At 44.6% G+C, this 14665-nt stretch overlaps 1 protein-coding gene across 1 annotated transcript in view; it reads left to right on the forward strand.

Annotated features, from left to right (window-relative positions):
- PDE4D (phosphodiesterase 4D) overlaps nt 1-14665 on the forward strand; it is a 1320537-nt gene that overhangs the window by 205747 nt on the left and 1100125 nt on the right. Inside the window, exon 2 of the mRNA XM_068251213.1 lies at nt 8876-9114. Coding sequence (XP_068107314.1) covers nt 8876-9114 — 239 coding nt within the window. The remainder of the gene's footprint in view (nt 1-8875; nt 9115-14665) is intronic.

A 14665-nucleotide genomic window follows, 5' to 3' on the forward strand; every position in this document is an offset into this window, starting at 1 on the left:
ATTTTCTCATGCAAAGTACTTCTTCTTCTTGTTTGAAGGTTGAGGCACTTAGTCTATTATATATATAGATGGGAAAGTTCGGATGTTTGGATGTTTGGATTTTTTGATTGTTTGGATGTTTGTTACTCGATCACGCAAAAACGGCTGAACGCGGATTAGGATGAAATTTGGCACACACATAGTACATTACCTGGAATAAAGTATAGGATACTTTTTATTCCCATAACCAAAAAGAGACACATACAAATTTCACTGGAAAATGTAAACTGCAGCCATTCTTACACTGTTACACTGGAGGTGTGTTTAGCTTCTAAGGCTATCATTCATAAAGGAGCTGTCGGTAAGGGGAATCAATGCGGGAAAACACCGCTGCCGGTATTTTAGACTTCTGAGTGGGCATTCATAAAAATGTATCCATGTGCGGTAGCAGTGCGGAGATTCCCCGAACTAAGCTGGCAATAGGCGGGCGGTAGGCTTGCAGAGACACGGAAGCTGCCGAGTTGATACATTTCTCCGTGTTCCGCTCTGCTGCAGCTGCAGCTGCCTGGGAGGTCTGTGTCTCCATTCACTTACATTGTTCTCGCCACATCAGAGTGAGCTGTACTTCCCCACCTCACACCGCTTGCGGTGATCTTCATGAATTAACATTTTGCTACATTTGTTCCGATAATCACCGCACAAGGCGGTGATTTATCACTCTGCTCGGTAGTGTCATTTTTTCATGCGGAAAGAGCCTTTATGAAAGCTGACTTTGCCGAGTGTTCGATAAAGTCAGCTGTTTTAAGCATTTCCGCATGCGGAAATGCTTTATGAATGATAGCCATAGGGTAGAGTGGTTAATTTGCATATATTTAGCAGTGATGCACTGGGAGACATCTTAAGCTCACTCCAACCTGAATTATCGCAAATTCTTTCTGTTTTAAAGGGAATGTCCAAGCAAAATAAAACAATGAGTTTCACTTACCTGGGGCTTCAACCAGCCCCATGCAGCCATCCTGTGCCCTCGTAGTCACTCACTGCTGCTCCAGTCCCCCACTGGCCGCTTGCCGACCTCAGAGGTTGGCGGGACGCATTGCGTACATTTTTACGCATTCCCGCTAGTGCAGGAACATTAACACATACATTTTTACGCGTTACTGGGTCAATGCATAAAAATGTACGCATTGAACCAGTAACGTGTAAAAATGTATGTGTTAATGTTCCTGCACTAGCGGGAATGCGTAAAAATGTACGCAATGGCCTCGATTCATAAAGCATTACCTCATGCGGTAATGCTGAAAACAGCAGACTTTACCGACCACTTAGCAAAATGTCAATTCATAAAGGCTGTTACCGCATGAAAAGCTGACATTACCGACCAGGGAGCTAAATTACCGACTTGGCTGCAGTTACCGACAACACATGTCAGTAAATTGTCAGCAAATGTCAATTCATAAAGCCTTGAACATGCGGTAAGCCAGGCGGTAGTTACCGACACCTCTGGTGAGGTCTTAACAAGTTACCGACAGCTCTGACAGCTCTGATTAATGCAAAGTGCAGAGATCCGAAAGTCTGTTTGATTCATCTGTGGAGAGAGCCGGAGAGCCGTCTGTGTGAATCATTTCAGCAGGCAGGGAAAGACTGTGTGACTCATCTGTCTGAGTCATCAGTGGAAAGAGCCGGCTGTGAGAGTAATTTCTGCAGGCAGGGAAAGACTGTGTGACTCATCTGTCTGAGTCATCAGTGGGAGAGCCAGAGAGAGCCGTCTGTGTGATTCATTTCTGCAGGGCAAAGAGGGAATCGGGACACTGCTCTACTCTACCGCTCAATGGGCTGCGGTAATTTACCGACCTCCAAGGGCAGCTGGGGAAATCTTTATGAATTAGCACACAGACCGGGAAAATACTGAGTGCGGTATTTTCCCGACAAGATTTTTGTTATCGCACTGCTGTTTATGAATCGAGGCCAATGTGTCCCGCCGACCTCCGAGGTCAGAAAGCTGCCAGCGGGGGACTGGAGCAGCAGTGAGTGACTACGAGGGCACAGGATGGCTGCATGGGGCTGGTAGAAGCCCCAGGTAAGTGAAACTCATTTTTTTATTTTGCTTGAACCTTCCCTTTAAGAAAACATGCTTTTGTTTTTCTTAATATCTTAGTAAGGGGGCTTTTAGGACCATTGTAGTCCCTTACACACTCCAATGTGTTCTGGGTCACCATGAGCTTGCTGGTTGGTCTGTATTTCTCGGTGTTACAAGCCCTACTGCATAAAGCCAAATTAATCCATGCCATGCACTGATGAGGCTCAAACAATCCAAAACAGTCTGTTTGCGTGTTGGATTATTATGGCTCTGTACAAATTAACAAGCTGACACATGCATTCCAGTGGTTCTGGAGGTGTGTTTAGCTTTTAAGGGTAACAATAGTTAATTTGCATATATTCAGCAGTGATGCACTGGGACACATCTCAAGGTCACTCCAACCTGAATTATTGCAAATTTTTTCTGTTTTAAGAAAGCAAACTTTTGTTTTTCTTACCCTGTTAATGGTAGGGTTCTCAAACTTTGCACAGTTGGTCGTTGGGTGACTAGGATTATTATTCAGAAAAGTGGTTGGAGCCTATAAAAGCCAATCAAAATTCACCTATTGATTTTCAAGGGGAATATTTACATTTCTGCCATTCTTGCACTATTAATTGCACACGCCTCAAACCTGGTATAGTTGATCATTGGGTGACTGGGGTTCAATTTCAGAAAGGGGGTGGAGCCACAAATAGCCAATCAGATTTGTTTCATTCCAATGCAAATTATTGTTGCCAAACACCGCAAAGCTTACAAACTTGGTAATTGAGTAATTGATTAATTGTGTGTTAGGGTTAGGAAAGTCGGCACAGCCAACACTAGCCAAATACATAAGCGGGCAACGCAGGGTCATAAGTGGGCAGAGACAAATACAAATTTAACTGGGGAAATGTAAACAGCAGCCATTCTTACACTGTTAATGGTAGGGTTCTCAAACTTTGCACAGTTGGTTACTGGGTGACTGGGGTTAATATTCAGAAAAGTGGGTGGAGCCTACAAAAAAAAACAATCAAAAATTACCTATTGATTTTTCAGAGGAATATTTCATTGCTGCCATTCTTGCACTGTTAATGGCACAAGCCTCAAACCTGGTACAGTTGATCATTGCGTGACTGGGGTTTAAATTTATATAAGGGGGTGGAGCCCCAAACAGTTAATCTGATTTGTTTTATTTTAATGCAGGTTATTGATGCCAAAGACCGCAAAGCTCACAAACTTAGTAATTGAGTAATTGTGTGTTAGGGTTAGGAAAAGTGGGCGCAGCTAACACCAGCCAAATACATAATTGGGCAATGCTGGGTCATCAGTCTGCGGAGACAAATACAAATTTCACTGAGAAAATGTAAACTGAAGCAATTCTTACACTATTAATGGTAGGGTTCTCAAACTTTGCACAGTTGGTCACTGGGTGACTGAGATTAATATTCAGAAAAGTGGGTGGAGCCTACAAAAGCCAATCAAAATCCACCTATTAATCTTTAAGGGGAATATTTAATTGATGCCATTCTTGCACTGTTAATCAACTGTACCTGGTACAGTTGGCCATTGGGGTTCAAATACAGAAAAAGGGGTGGAGCCACAGCCAATCAGAATTATTTTATTTCAATGCAAATTATTGATGCCAAAGACCGCAAAGCTCACAAACTTGGTCATTAAGTAATTTTGTGTTAGGGTTAGAAAAAGTGGGCGGAGCCAGCACCAGCCAAATACATACCTGGGCAATGCCGATTCTTCTGTGGGCGGAGGCAAACACAAATTTCACTGGGAAAATGTAAACTGCAGCCATTCTTACACTATTAATTGTAGGGTTCTAAAACTTTGCACAGTTGGTCACTGGGTGACTGGAATTAATATTCAGAAAAGTGGGTGGAGCCTACAAAAAACAATCACAATTCACCTATTGATTTTCAAGGCAAATATTTAATTGCTGCCATTTTTGCACTGTTAATGGCACAAGCCTCAAACCTGGTACAGTAGTTGATCATTGGGTGACTGGGGTTAAATATTTAGAAAAGGGGTAGGGCCACAAACAGCGAATCAGATGTGTTTCATTTCAATGAAAATTATTCATGTCAAAGACCACAAATCTCACAAACTTGTTCATTGACTATTGACAATTGTGTGTTAGGGTTAGAAAAAGTGGCCACAGCCAACAGCAGCCAAATACATACCCGGGAAACATTAGGACATTAGTGGGTGGAGAAAAATATAAATTTAACTGCCAGAATGTAAACTGCAGCCATTCTTACACTGTCTGTCAATGGCAGGGTTCTTAACCTCCTTGGCGGTAACCCCGTGTGTGACACGGGGTAAGCCGCCGGAGGGTGCCGCTCAGGCCCTGCTGGGCCGATTTTCATAATTTTTTTTTTGCTGGACGCAGCTAGCACTTTGCTAGCTGTGCCAGCACTCTGATCGCCGCCGGCCCCCGCCCGATCGCCGCTATCTGCTGCGGCGCGCGGCCCCCCCCCCCCCCAGACCCCAGCGCTGCCTGGCCAATCAGTGCCAGGCAGCGCCGAGGGGTGGCCCGGGACTCCCAATGACGTCCCGACGTCAGTGATGTCGGTGACGTCATCCCGCCCCGTCGCCATGGCGACGGGGGAAGCCCTCCAGGAAATCCCGTTCTATGAACGGGATTTCCTGATCGGAGATCGCCGACGGCGATCGAAGCGGGCGGGGGGATGCCGCTCAGCAGCGGCTATCATGTAGCGAGCCCTCGGCTCGCTACATGATAAAAAAAAAAAAATTAAAAAAAAACTGCTGCGCTCCCTCCTGGCGGTATTTTTCATACCGCCAAGGAGGTTAAACCTTGCACAGTTGGTCCCTGGGATTAATATTCAGAAAAGTGGGTGGAGCCTACAAAAGCTAATCAAAATTCACCTATTGATTTTCAAAGGAGTGGAGCCACAGCCAATTAGATTTATTTCATTTCAATGCCAATTATTGATGCCAAAGACCGCAAAGCTCACAAACTAGGTCATCATTGAGTAATTGTGTGTTAGGATTAGAAAAAGTGGACAGAGCTAACACTAACCAATTACATACCCGGGCAACGCCGGGCGACCAGCTAGTCAATAATAATAATAACCACAAAAACTTATCTGAAGTATGGTTCTCTGTAGCGGAGGAAGGGAAGTATTTGGCGCCCCCAAAACAGCTTTTCTTTGTCTGTGCATTGTGCATAAAGTATTTTAATTTTAACAAAAGTCCTTTTAGTGAGCAGTCTACACTTGGTCCTTTGCTTTCGATTTTCCAGCAGTGCTGTTGAGTAACTCACAACTTTGAGACTGCCACATCTAGTATCTTATTTGGTGCAAGGCTGGATTTATACTTTTTGTGCCCCTAGGCCAAATTTCTTGCAGCTTTCCTTTCATGTGCAGCACCCTGCTTCTATTGACTGTACAGATTCTCTTCCATGTCTAACATTCCTGTAGAGCAGCCCCCTTTAATTATATACAGACTAGCCGACCCGCGGCGTAGCATACGCCGCATAAGAGGGTAGAGGGCAGGAAGGGGGTATTGGGCACAGCGGCGGGGAGGACCCCCTCAACTGGGTCCTCCATGTGTGCTCTACCTCCAGCTTAAGCTCAGCAGGAACCCCCTCACCTCGGTCCGCCATGTGTGCTCCCATCCTGCTTCAGCACAGTAGCAGCCGCCACTATTAGTAAGAGGCAGCGGGCGGGGATGACTCACCTCTTCCGTGTTCCATCATGCGTTCCACTGTTGTCACTTCCTGCAATGCCACACACTGTATTGGTGTAATTTGCCTTTTTAAAACAGAAGGAAATCTGCAATAATTCAGCTATAAGTGAACATGTGTGGTTACCCACAATGCACTGCTACTAATTATGCAAATTACCCCTTTTTCCCCTTGGAAAGCCAAGCAAGCATCCAGAACCACTGGTGTATAGCAAGCCTATAGCTTTAAATTTTACACAGCCATATCAAACCCACATGTGACAGCCTGTTTCAGACTTTTGGTCCTCATCTGTACATGGCAAGGATTGATATGGCTGTATGAGATAGGGCTTGGACCAGTACAACAGAGTAACCAAGCAGCTCAGGGTGACCCAAACCACTCGGAATGTATAGGTGGATAAAAGGGACCAAAAAGACCTTCTACTAAAAAAAATCAAAGCTTGGTGTAATTTGCCTTCTTAATACAGAAGAAAATCTGCAATAATTCAGCTATAAGTGAACATTTGTGATTACCCACAATGCACTGCTACTAAATATGCAAATTATTCCTTTCCCCCCTTGGTAAGTCAAGCAAGCCTATAGTTTTAAGTTTTACACAGTCATATCAAACCCACATGTGACAGCCTGTTTCAGACGTTTGGTCCTCATTAGTACATAGCAAGGATTGATAAGGCTGTGTGATATAGGGCTTGGACCAGTACAACAGAGTAACCAAGCAGCTCAGAGTGACACAAACTACTAAGAATGTACAGGAGGATAAAAGAGACCAAAAATCCCTCCTACTAAAAAAAGCAAAGCTTGGTGTAATTTTCCTTTTTAAAACAGAAACAAATCTTCAATAATTCAGCTATAAGTGAACATTTGTGGTCACCCACAATGCACTGCTACTGAATTATGCAAATTATCCCTCTTTGCCCTTGGTTTGATATGGCACTACTTCTTCTTCTTGCTTGGACCAGCCCCTTCTTCTTGCTTGGACCGGCCCTGGGGGCGGGGCGCTACTTCTTCTTCTTGCTTGGACCAGCCCTGGGGGCAGGACGCTACTTCTTCTTCTTGCTTGAAGGTTGAGGCACTTACTCTATTATATATATAGATAGATTCCTTGAGCTACAGCTCCCTTTTTTATCTGTTGCTAGTATTTGCAACTTCTGTATTCCATTTGCAGCAATTCCTTTTCCATTTCCAGCCTCCCCTCAGCCAGCTGCTTCCCAATGCCCGGGCCTTTGTGGCCTTCCCAGAAATCTGACCCTGATTGGGTGGTGTTCCTGAGCCAGGAAATGTAACAGAAAAATGCACACAACAGGAAGTGGTCTGGGGCACCACTGATTGGTGCAGTACTCTTTCTGTCCAGTGGTACGGGACATTTATGCACTGAGATGTAAATGTATGTTGTGTGGAGCTTGTTATGCAGAGAGAGAGCTCTTCAGTGTTGTATGTTCTTCCAGAGATATTAAAGTTCAGACCTCATAACTTCACCTGACACCTGACAAATTTCTCTTGCAACTTGTAATGCCACAGACTGAGCTCAGCTGAGAATTGTCTGTAATGTTTGTGGCATTTGTGATCTTTTATTTCATGTCTGGTGTTACTGTAGTGAAAAGAACATAATGAATAAAACTGCTTATTTTTTACTATATGGTACTCTTTTATAGATTATTTAATCAGTGTTTGCCCATTGTGAAATGTATCCTAACCCTTATTTACGTTCTGAAACTGAACATACTGTAGGTGGCGACAGCTTTAGTGCTGGCAACCTGCATTGCTGAAGAATGGTTGGGTGCTGTATGTTCTGAGCTGAATAGAAAAGACATCTGGTCTCCCAGAGTGCACTGGGAGAAAAAGGGTGGCCAGCTTATCAGTCTAGGCTTGACATCACTTAGAGGGTGGGGCTACACACTAATATACAGCAATATATAGGTATACTGTAGGAAGGATTTCTGATGCTGAAACCTTGAAAACTGACGTAAAGGTGAGTATTCAAAATAATTTACCGCATTCTACTGTATTTCATTACAGTTCCTCTTTAACCCATTAGCAGCTTTAAAGTTAACCTCCAGACTAAAAATCTACTCAGCAGCACTGAAAAGGCTTGGTGTTTCTGTACCAGTTTCAAAGCATCGGAACTTTGTTTTTCTTACCCAAGACTAATTTTTAGCTGCACAGAAGAAATCTGTCTCGGCATTTCCCCCCTGATGCTGTGCAAAGCATGATGGGATTTCTGATGTTGTAGTTCTCGTTCTGCTGTTTTGGTGCAATTTTTTTTTTTTTTAATTTGAGATTTGAAGCCTAGCGCATGCAGCTGGGAGGGGTGATCAGGACAGAGGACAGTTGGAACTATGTCTCATGCTCCCTGTCACCTCCTTTCAAGCAAAAAGATGGCTGCCCCATGACATGAAAATGATGGCTGCCCCCATGAAAACACAAACATTTGCCTGGTCTTTTTTAATAGGGTGGGTAAGAGATTATATTACCTATCTATTTTAATTAACATAACTAATGTAACTTAATGACAGTATGTTTATTTAGGCTGAAGTTCCCCTGTAATTTCGTAGTAATTCCGTGGGGCTGTCATGAAAAGTAATTTCGTTGTGTTACACAATGACAATAAAGTGAATTGAATTGAATTGAATAAAGTTTTCTCACTTGAGATAAGTGCACTGCTTTTGACCTCAGTCGGCATAATTCGTTGAGCTGTAAATTCTTGAAATGCTTTGATCTCTCTCTACTAGCAGAAAATATTGAAACTGAAAGCAGACGTCCTCTGTTATTGTCTCACACTGCCCCCTTGTGACACGTGGCCATAAATACACATTACAGCAGTACTAATTAGAAGCAAAAGAAATGTAGCAAATAAGAAATAAAAAAATGCTATAATAAATTGGCCTGGAGAACTTCCAAGCCTCTAAATACATTGGCTGCTAAAAAGGTAATAGTTAACCATAAATATCCATTAAATGTTTTGCTTAATATTATGTGATTAAAATCGAGCCTGTGTTTTAGCCATTGCTTATAGCCAATTCAAACATTTTTAAAGGGGGTAGAAGAGCCTTTGGTTCAAATTTATACAACAAATTATTTTCAGTAGATGTAATTTTTTTTTTCATTTCTTTACATTATCTGCAGGCATCAGAAGAGGCTCTTCATTCTAGATCAGAAGAAGAAGATGGCGTTGATGAGGAAATGGAGCCATTTTTAGTTCGGAGGCTGTCGTGTAGGACTATCCAGCTGCCTCCCTTGTCATTCAGACTTGCAGAACAAGCAGAACTGGACAGAAAAGTGGATTATGACAGCCCACAGCGGCCAACTTCCTTAGCACTGAGGATCCCTCCGCTGATTGCCATCACCGCTGCTGAGTCCTCAAGGTAGGGGATGGTTTTGCACCAGAGCCTTATGAACATCACGGAAGTTCATCTTTTTTACCATGCAGTCTGTGCTGTTTTGCTATCTGCCTATGGTTCGTACACACATCCAAACAATCTGCCCAACTACCTTCAAAACTTGGTCTGTTGGAAGATAGTTGGGCATGTGAACAACAACTAGACAACCAAAAGATAACAGTTTGTTTGCCAGATCCAACCGGCGGATCAACTATTATGCAGGTTGGAATGTGTGTACAAGTCTTTTGAACAGCTTTATTGTTTTTTGCATGCAGACATGTGCAGTTTGTTGTTTAGCTTGCGCGCATAGTATTTAAGTGCATTGGTTGTTTGGTTGGTTGGCATTTGTGTACATACTTGACAGTTAAACAACTTGTACGGTTGGTCATGTTGTGGTGTTGGTTGCGCTTTATGTTGGACATGTGTATGAGCCTTTATACTGTAAGGACCGATAATGGGAGTCATAGGTCCAGGTTTGTGTCCTCTAGTGAGCGGTCTGGAATTGTTCCTCTGTGTACCCACTGATAACATTCTTCTAGTATCTTATTTGGTGATTCTCTTGAGAAAAGAATCTTAAAGGGAAGGTCCGAGCAACATAAAAATAAAAAATGCACTTACCTGGGGCTTCCTCCAGCCCCCTGCATCCGTCCTGTGCTTTCGCTGCAGCTCCTTTTGCTCCCGGTCCCCTCCGGTGGAGATGGTGACCCCGCCAGGTCGATTTCCGGCTTGGCTTCTTCTGCGCTCAAGCATGCGGCTCACTGGTTGCGCTGATGTCATCCCGACTGTACAACACCTGCGCAGTACAGTCCGGATGATGTCAGTGCGGCTCTGAGAGCCGCACGCGCAGTGGGAATCTTGCGCCGGAGGGGACCCCGGGCCACCAATCGGTGAGCGAAGTTGCGACGAGGGCACAGGACGGCTGGCAAGGGCTGGAGGAAGCCCCAGGTAAGTGGATTCTTTTATTTTTATAGTGCTCGGGTGTGTCCTTCAACAGAAAAAGGCACACAACTGAGCAAACCCTTATGCAGAGAGATGGATCTTCCTTGTGTTATTTGTGTTGGAAGTATCAACAAGATTATTACCTAAACTGCAGTATAGTAAAGCAACCACAAGGTGTCACTGTCTGTAAAATGTGATGATCTCATTGGCATTGCTATTTCCTGTATTCACTCTGTGTTCCTTTCTGCTCTAAGTAAGCTGCATTTCCTGATGGTGATGTATGTTTTATCTCTGCATGTTTATCTTTATGTACAGACCACTCTGCTACACCAGAGATACTGAAGTCATTGTCCCAGATTTTTTTTGTCTGTTTACTTTTAAAACAAAACATGTTCACATCTATAAGCATGTTATGTCTGACTGGTCCACAAACTCACATTCAACAACAAAGGGAATTCTGGAGCAGGTCTGAAGCAGTGCTGACCTCCTCCTACATGTTTTTCAATTTGCTTTGCTATTTGGTCTCTTAGGCCTGGTTTACACTTGGCCAGAAAATTGGCCGCGCTAGTATTTTGCGCACGTTATAACGTGGGTAATGTTTTCGCTCGCAATCGCGAATCTCTGCAAATAACATGGAAATTCGCGATTGTGAGCAAAAAGCGTTATGTGCCTTATATCTCACGCAAAACGCTGGCGTGACCGTGATATCAGTTTTTACGGTTTAGTTAATCAGGCCCAGTGTCTACTCCCTATGCTGCAGTGCCAGATTACAAACTGACGACATGCTTGACTTTTCTGGTCAAAACATAAGCAGCAGATACCTATGGAAACAATGAAAGCCTGTGGGAACAGACAGCATCCATTTTCGCTCAGCTGTTTAGGCGCGTACTCACGCATGCACACAGATGAAGGGATGAGGAGCGGCATGCGTGTGATGTCACTCAATGGGAAGGGGAGCAGAGTGAACAATGGGATCAGCAGGGGATCTACGTCACTGGTGGTGAGTAGATCCGACAGGCAGATCGTTTGCTGATTGGGGTCGGGGGCAGGGACGGATCTAGGGGGGGGCAGGCGGGTCTCTTGCCCCAGGCGCAGTTTGTTGAATTCTTACAAAGGCGGCAAAATTTGGATGGGGAATTGCAATTTAGGTGCCAAAACCTGACCTTTAGGCGTCAAAACCTGACCTTTAGGCGCCGTTTTGGTGCGAAAACCTGACCTTTAGGCGCTAAAATCTGACCTTTAGGCGCCGTTTTGGTGCCAAAACCTGACCTTTAGGCGCCAAAACCTGACTTTGCCCCAGGCGCAACTTTGTCTAGATCCGTCCCTGGTCGGGGGCTGCCATACACGCGCCTGATTATTGGCTGAGATAGTCGTTATCAGCCGCCTCAGCAGATACGGGCCTTTTGCTGTATTCATTGGTTTGCTTTCTTCTGCTACCTTCTGCCTTCTTCTGCATGGACAGGTGTCGCCATACCCAGGGCCAGATTTACCATAAGGCACTGTAGGCACGTGCCTACAGACGCCTGATGATGGAAAGGCTGCTCACTCCCCTCCCAGAGCGCCTCCCTCCTACCCTATGCGGAGTCCTGAGCAGAGTGTAAATGAGAGGTTATACACCCAGCTCTCGTCATTCCACTAACGAGATCTTCCTTCATTCAGAGGCACCTCTAGCTACGTAATACTGAGGTTACCTCTGGCTACCTAATGCTAAGAGACACCAGTAGCTACCTATAATGGGCAAGGAAAAAGTGACAGCTGAACCAGCCAGCACACTTGCGGTTCGGTGCAGCAGGGGTGTGTAGGTTCATGGAGGGTGAAATCTAGGGTGCCAAGACATCTGTGCCTATAAGCTCCAGTAATGTAAATCCGGGACTGGCTATACCAATGGGAGCCCCACAAAAGCATACTGCTGGGGCTCTCCATTGGGTTAAAACAGACCAATGGAAATCCTCTCTCCCCAGGAAGGGGCTAGGGCTCCCATCGGTATTGCGGTCCTTGTCCCCAACAGAGACTACCCCAAGCAGTTGCACAAAAGTGAGTAATGTGAATGATGTAACGGGCATGCAACAGACCCTGGAATGAGCACAGGATGCATTGTAAACGCACCATTGTGTAGGGTGACCATATTTTGATTTCCAAAAAAGAGGACGATCACAACAGCATGTGGGCGTGGTCATGGGTGGGGCCAAATATACAAGACCTTAGCAGTGTGCTGTCCAACTTCGCGGGCATGGAGGGCCGTTTTTTTTTTCCCCGACCACATGGTGGTGGAGGGCCGGCCGACCGACCACAAAATGCAATCCGATTCGCAGAAGATTTCCCCACAAAATGCAATAAAATCACACAGGCAGGAGACAAATGACAATCATGGTGAGAACTCCAGAGAAGACTTTAAGAACCATGCTAGTTAAGCACAATGATTTAGTATTCTGGCTGAACTGGATGGCTGTATGTCTTCTGTTCAACCTAAAACTGTAACTGCTGAGAAAAGACAAGTTAAACATGCTGTACTGAACGTTTTGCCATTCATTTGCCCATACTGAAAGCTGGATATCTCAGTGATTTAACTGAACACTTTGGGGTTAATTTAAGCTAACAAAGGTGTTTATGATGAAGTGCAGTCTCTCACACAAGTCAGAAAGCAGCCCTCCTGGAGTCTAGGGACTGTCAAAAACTTTTTTTTTAACGCCTTATCCACACATGCAGTCATTATAACAGTGGTGAGAAAGCAGCCAGATATTTGCCCAGGGACCCTCCAGGCAAGCTCTGCATCATGCTGTGTATATTTACAAGCTTGCCTGCCCTCTAATTGCACTTTTATCAGCTAGCCTTGCCTTTCACATTACCTTACCACAACAAACCTGAATACACCAGACCTGCCCTAAATCACTGAATGAAAGGCTGCCTGGGGGGAGATTGCCCCCCTTCCCAGTCTGTGCCTGACTCACACACTGAACAAAGCAGCTCGGCTCCCTCTGTGTTCAGTCACCCGGACATTTCAATAATCCGGGAGGACGGCCTGGACAGGTCGTACAAAGTGGACCTGTCCGGGCAAAAGAGGACGCCTGGTCAGCCTACCATTGTGCATCTGATATGGTGTGGACCGAGCCTAAGTGTGTTACATAATCATAGTTTGCCGGTTTCTTGGTTCCACTTCCAAGTAAAATTGCTGTTTTGGAATTGTGAGTATCTAGTTAAATAATGGAAATTAGAACTAGATTCGCCAGTTTTGGACACTGTATAAGTTTGTTTTACCAGACACATTCATAGGGAGGGGAGATTACTGAGAAAACTGCTGCATCATCAAAGTGGCAGTACTGACCTTGCAATCTTGCTGAAACTGCAGGTGCCAAGATTACACCGCAGTCAGTTGACCGGTTCCCTTGTGTGCTGGATGTTTTCGTAGCAAGCTTCAGGTGATCTAGCTGTAAGCGATTGTGAAACTGGATTTCTTCCTTTGATTAATATTTTGGGCCTTTTTTAACGTTGGGGTGTTTATTAATTGGCGTTGATTGGGCCGATTGATCAATAAAAGGTTTTGTCATGAGAAGCGATGCGTAGTACAGTGCAAAACAGCTGTTGACCACGGCATGAGTCTGTATTCTCCTCCATACTAATTTAGATTTTGTTTTTATTTAATAAAGGAGCCTGAAGAAAATTGGTACCAATGGTTGTCATCTATGAAGTGCACTTCTGAATCTCATGCTTATGCCCAGTATGGCCAAAAAGTGCTTTTAATTGGTTATGTAGGAGTTGGTTATTTGCAAGGTTTTGTATGCGATTTGTAACTAATGTAATAAAGCCGTAGCCCCCTTTTACACCAGCAGGTAATTCCTGCGTTCCATAACCATATTCTACCACAAGGGGCCGCAAAAGCAATGAAAGTCTATGGAGACTTAAAGTGAACCGAGCACCTTTTTTTATCACTCAGGACATTTCTATAGCACATGAAAAATGCATGCCGACAATCTGTTTCATTATTAAAATAAACTTTCATTTTACCCTGTATTTTACATTCAAAGTACTTTTATTAGCCTGTTTCAGCAAGCCTGCCCGACCGTCCCCATCCGCAGAGCTTTCGGGAACCTAATTGTTTTATTGAGCTAATTACCAAGAGGTAAACAATGCCTTTTCATCAGCATAGGGGGTGAGTAATTAGGACTGTTTCTTCAAAGCCATTGTGTGTGTCAATGTGTCAAGATAGCATCTCTAACTTATGTAAATAAGGAATGTGAGAAGGGGAGGGGGGAACATGGCAGCTTCTATGCCAGGAGAGATTCCAGTGAAAGAGAATGTGCTCAGTTCCCTTTCACACTACCTTGCAGTGTGTCGTAAGTATCCAAGCAAGTTGACTCAAGGACAACAGCGTGTTACTGCAAGCAGCACGCTTAGCGCACAGTGTTTGGGGTAATGGAAGTCTATGGGTGACGCATGCAAGGTAAATGATGGAGCACGGTGTGTCCCCGGAATGCCAGTGACGTACTTCCTGCCCAGAAGGGTGTACGCCACTGAGTGGGGGGGCGGCGCTATGCGTATGACCCCGGTGGGGCACTCTGCTGCAGGGTTATATGTTTGTCATTTTTGCTGTGTGGTGGGA

Source organism: Hyperolius riggenbachi, chromosome 1 (assembly GCF_040937935.1).
Source record: "Hyperolius riggenbachi isolate aHypRig1 chromosome 1, aHypRig1.pri, whole genome shotgun sequence".
Taxonomy (NCBI): Eukaryota; Metazoa; Chordata; class Amphibia; order Anura; family Hyperoliidae; genus Hyperolius; species Hyperolius riggenbachi.